Source organism: Acanthisitta chloris, unplaced genomic scaffold (assembly GCF_000695815.1).
Source record: "Acanthisitta chloris isolate BGI_N310 unplaced genomic scaffold, ASM69581v1 scaffold35510, whole genome shotgun sequence".
Taxonomy (NCBI): Eukaryota; Metazoa; Chordata; class Aves; order Passeriformes; family Acanthisittidae; genus Acanthisitta; species Acanthisitta chloris.
In genome coordinates, this window is record NW_008650524.1 from 2,624 (window position 1) to 7,405 (window position 4,782).

Below are 4,782 nucleotides of genomic sequence, written 5' to 3' on the forward strand. Positions count from 1 at the left end.
CTGCAGTCACAGAGGACCAACCTTCAGGTTGCACAGTGGGCAGCAAAACAGGAAGGAGTCCTGATGGTCTGTGCCTTATCCCTGTGTGTATCTGGGTCACAGTCACTTCCCTCATGCGTTGATTGAGTAACCCCTGATTAAAAGCACTCTCACTGAGGAGAGCTTGGAGCATGGCCATGCAGCTTGCCAGGCAAGAGGCAGCACCTTGGGGAGGAGACAAAAACATTATGTAAACAGATGTTTCACAACAGCGTCTTGATTTTCAAAGCAATTTTTCTATAAGAGACCTGCAAGTTGTGGAAGTGTGTGCAGCGAGGGATGATGAATGCACCCTCCCTTGGTCCTGCCATCCATTTGAGCTGTACAGAGTATCATGCTGTCCTGTGTGCCCTGGCTCTGCCCATGCCATCAGAGGCACTTTGAACTGGAGACTGCACTGCTCTGCATCTGTGTACCCGAACAGAGGTTGCTCTGGGTTTTCAAGGGACATGTATGGCATTTATCAAAGGGAAGATATACAAAGATAATATTCCCTATGGTGATATGATTGTCCTCCCTGGGTCTCAGGTGAGTCCTCCCTTGCATGACTTGAGGATCATTAGATCCCTGGAAGGGCTTTCCTCTTAGCAGGATGACCATGACTGGGGAACACCTTCTGTAGCAGTAGGTACCATTGCTGTGAAACACAGACATGCCTTGGCAAGGAATCTAGCTCACACATCAACCTTCTCCACATAAGTATGCAGGGCTATTTGGGCACAGAACATTATCTGACCTCTCTGACTGCTCCAGTGCCAGTGCTCAGTGGTGACGTGTGAGGCTGCTGTAGTTTATCAGGGTGGCAGAGAGATTTACCTCTGCTTCATGTGCTGGCAGGATATTCATTCCCAGAGGGTCAGCAGCAGCCATCTCCAGTAGGGTATTTCCTTGACACTTTGCCCACTTATCTGTGATTACAGAACTGTGCTGGTCTTCCTTTTGCTTGTTTGGTCCTTCACCCATCCAGCGTGCCTGTGCCCTGATGCTACCAGCCATCTATTTTGTGTCCAGCATGTAGCACAGCACATGCCAGCACTGGCTGAGGTGTTGAGGGCTGTTTTACAGTACAAGGGACAATTGACAGTAAGATCACACAGTTAGAAATCAAAGGCATGCAGTCTGAGAATAAAAAAGTCTGACTGGGCTTTCTCTCACAGACACACTTTTTTCTAGGACCATTCTCAATTTCACGAACTGTCTCTCTTCCTGTATCCATAGGAATCATTACAACTGCTGCTGTTACAAGCACTGTCAGTTGCAGAGAGGGTCCCTAATTCATTCCAAGTCTGGCAAATTGAAGTCAAATGGCAAAATCTCCACTGATTCTCACAAAATGAGAGTCACTCCCTCTCTGAGCTCTACCACACATCTCCCAGCCTGTCCCTACCACCACCTAGGAATGACTTGATGTAAAGTACTGTGCCATGGGGAAGCTACATATACTGGAATTGCATTATCCAGCCCAGAAAGGCTCAGTCTTGTGTTCACATCTGTGCGCCAAGGGAGGAAATACAGATTTTTCTCCAAGATCCTTAGTATACCCGAAGTCCGTATCATCCTCAGCTTATAGATGTGTCCTATTGCTTCACAGATGGAATTTTCTATCATTGTCTCTCTGTTCATGTATCAATATGTGTCCAGACAATTTCTTTAGGCCACATGGCCATTATGTTAAGAAGCAAGAAGCTGATAAGACCAGCAAGCAAAGAGGTCAGTGCACTGACCCTGGCCGAAGTAGCCATCGCTTCTTGGGGAGATAAGCGTGTCCCACTCCATGGGTGGAACTCTGGAGTGACCAATGAGTGTGGACAGGCACCAAGGTCCATTGTCCCCTTCCCCTTTATAACCAGGGCTGCCAGGCTGGTGAGTTCACACCTGCTCTGAGCGGTCACTGCAAGGGGACAGAGCCAGCACCTCCTGTACCATGACGCTGACCCAAGCCGAGAAAGCTGCCGTGGTCACCATCTGGGCCAAGGTGGCCCCCCAAGCTGATGCCATTGGGGCAGAATCACTGGAGAGGTAAGTCCCCCAGCACTTCTCCAAACAGGGTCCCTCCTTTGGCTTTGCCATTGGGATGCATCTCAGGTAGGACTTGGGTGAGTGAGAGCAGACTGGGGCGCATGAGAGTTGATGGATGTCCTCTGTGTAATCCCCTGGAATTTTATCTGTGCTACTAAATGCTTCAAAATCTCACAGTAAACCATCATTTTCTAAACAATTCAATAGGTTTTTTTTCTCCTTATAGCAATTCAGAAGAGTTCATAGCCAGGAGCACTGGCAAGGAAATCAAAGTCAGTCATACTCAGTGTCCTGAAATAGCATTATCCCCGTTAGGGGATGAACTTGAAGTGGTTTATTGTACAAATGATGCACTTTCTCTTACAATTTCTCAGGATTTAGAGAATAGCTATGCAGTAAATTCACTGAATACTCAGATTTCATTGTTCCAGTTGACAAGTAACAAACCCTAAGGAAATCAGGCAGCTGGACCCCCTGCACGAAGTATGCCACAGCAATCCAAAGTTCACAGCAATTAAGCAAGCTGGCATAAAAGGGATAATAGTCTGGGAATTGTTCAGGAATTCTTATGTTACTCAAAGTTACTTAAACATTATTTACACATATGTTTATATAAAATAGTGTGAACCTCATTCCAGGACCATGAGTATCACTGATACCAATTGTGGTTCATGTAGCTCATTTTAGTTTGAAGTTCCTGGAAACTATAACGTGATACAGGAAATTTGGTGACAATTTGAGGTTATTATTTATTAAAAACAAAACAAAACAAAAACAAAAAACCCAACATGAAATTTTAAATTACATTAAACATTTAATTCTTCTCTAGACTAGCTGCTGTCTAATCTGCATGTGCTTAAAAAAGGTTTAAGAGTAGAAAGACCTTCCCAGTGCAAGCCTCAAGCTCCCAAAGCTCTGTTACATCACTGAAGGAGCTGCAGGTTTACATTGCACTTGCTCTGAGGTTTTACCACCTCATGCCACTTCCAGTGCTAAACCTCATTCTCCTGTTCCCCTCCAGGCTTTTCTTCAGCTATCCCCAGACAAAAACGTACTTCCCTCACTTTGATCTCAGCCAAGGCTCAGCTCAGCTTCGTGGTCATGGCTCCAAGGTCATGAATGCCATTGGGGAAGCTGTGAAGCACGTGGAGGACATTCGAGGTGCTTTGGCCAAACTCAGCGAGCTGCATGCTTACATCCTCAGGGTAGACCCTGTGAACTTCAAGGTGGGTGAGCACAGAGACTTCCAGGGGTAGAAACTGACATGGCAGTTAGAGACCACAGGTCATTTGGGCTAACAGCAGCTTGATCCCTGACTTTGCTGCACAGCCTGTTCCTCATCGGATTTTTAACCTGAGATTGGATCTTTTAATGAAAGTTCTGGTCTAGTGCAGGCAAAGTACTCAGGGAGGCTCCTATGGTTTGTGTTAGATAGAATCAAGTCTAATTCATTAATCTCCCTCACACATCAAGTTACATCACTTGTCTTGAACAAGTCTTTGTAAATCATAAGCATTTCCACTTTTTTGCATTTCACTTTAGTGGGGAAGGGAGATTGGGAAGAGGGAGGTGGGAGCAATCAGTGCCTTTAGCCCTATACCAAAGGCAACTGTGCTTTTTCACACACAGCCCAGGCAGCAGTGCCACCTGGCTGGGGCATGTAGTTGTCCATTGCAGACCCCCAGATTGACATCTGATACTGATCATGATGCATTTCATTCTGTTTTCCCTCACAGCTGCTTTCCCACTGTATCCTGTGCTCCATAGCTGCACGCTATCCCAGTGAATTCACTCCAGAAGTTCATGCTGCATGGGACAAGTTCTTGTCCAGCGTTTCCTCTGTTCTGACTGAGAAGTACAGATAAATGGCCTGCACAGAGGGTGAGAGATGCACATCCATGGCACAGCCCAGCTGCCAGGCTCTGAGGTTCCTCTGCAGCCCTCTCAAGTCCTCTCTGCAGGGGTTCAGACATCTGCAAAACCCAATAAATAACTGAAATGTGAGCTATGGTCTCTATGCTTTCATCTCTGTGTGTTCCACCTACCTGACTGTTCAGGCAGGGATGTTCTGGAATGTCTACACAAAATGGAGGGGGAAATAGTAAGCTCTGTGAATTCATGTACCAATTCATACACTGATGATTCATACACATGGGCTGCTAGCCAGGTTTGGTCTTGGGACCATCCCCTCAGCTTGACATCTCTTATTTTAGTAAGGGGAACTTATATCAATAAGGGGAACATGGATTTGAAATTTGGGCATACTAGTGGCCACTGGAGATCAGTGTTGTTGGCACCTGGGACACCACAACTTCACAGGGTTTCTCTGGAAAGCAGCAACAGGGAAGAGTACAAAACTGATGGTCATCCTGAGGGGAGCAGTGGGATCCTCCATACAGACGTGCTGTAGGTTAGTCCCAACACTACACAGTCCTCACTCACTTCCCTGCCCCAGTGGGAGAGGGAAAGAGGAAGAATGAAAGCAAGAAAAATTGGAGGTCAAAATCAAAACAAACAGAAATAATTGCTTAATGAGTGAAGGATAAGTAGAAGCAGAGGGAAGAAAAAAACAAAACAGATGATGCAAAGGCAATCACTCACCCCATCCCACAGGTAGACTGATGACCAGCTAGTTCCTGAGCAAAAGAGATGGATAACTGCCCTAAAACTCCCTCAAAATCTCAAAGAAAAATTGGAGGTCAAAATCAAAACAAACAGAAATAA

General features: G+C 45.9%; 1 protein-coding gene across 1 annotated transcript; it reads left to right on the forward strand.

Moving 5' to 3' along the window:
* Positions 1-1,922: 1,922 nt before the first annotated feature.
* Positions 1,923-4,062, forward strand: LOC103797133 (hemoglobin subunit pi). The gene is made up of 3 exons (XM_009069332.1): positions 1,923-2,058; positions 3,080-3,284; positions 3,795-4,062. Exons 1-3 carry the CDS (start codon positions 1,964-1,966, stop codon positions 3,921-3,923), a joined length of 429 nt encoding a protein of 142 aa, XP_009067580.1. The 5' UTR covers positions 1,923-1,963; the 3' UTR covers positions 3,924-4,062.
* Positions 4,063-4,782: the final 720 nt, after the last annotated feature.

Coding starts and splice junctions, on each gene's coding strand:
- LOC103797133 (XM_009069332.1), top strand. CDS start 1,964: ATGACGCTGACCCAAGCCGAGAAAGCTGCCGTGGTCACCATCTGGGCC. Junction 2,059..3,079: donor GGGGCAGAATCACTGGAGAG/GTAAGTCCCCCA, acceptor GTTCCCCTCCAG/GCTTTTCTTCAGCTATCCCC. Junction 3,285..3,794: donor TAGACCCTGTGAACTTCAAG/GTGGGTGAGCAC, acceptor TTTCCCTCACAG/CTGCTTTCCCACTGTATCCT.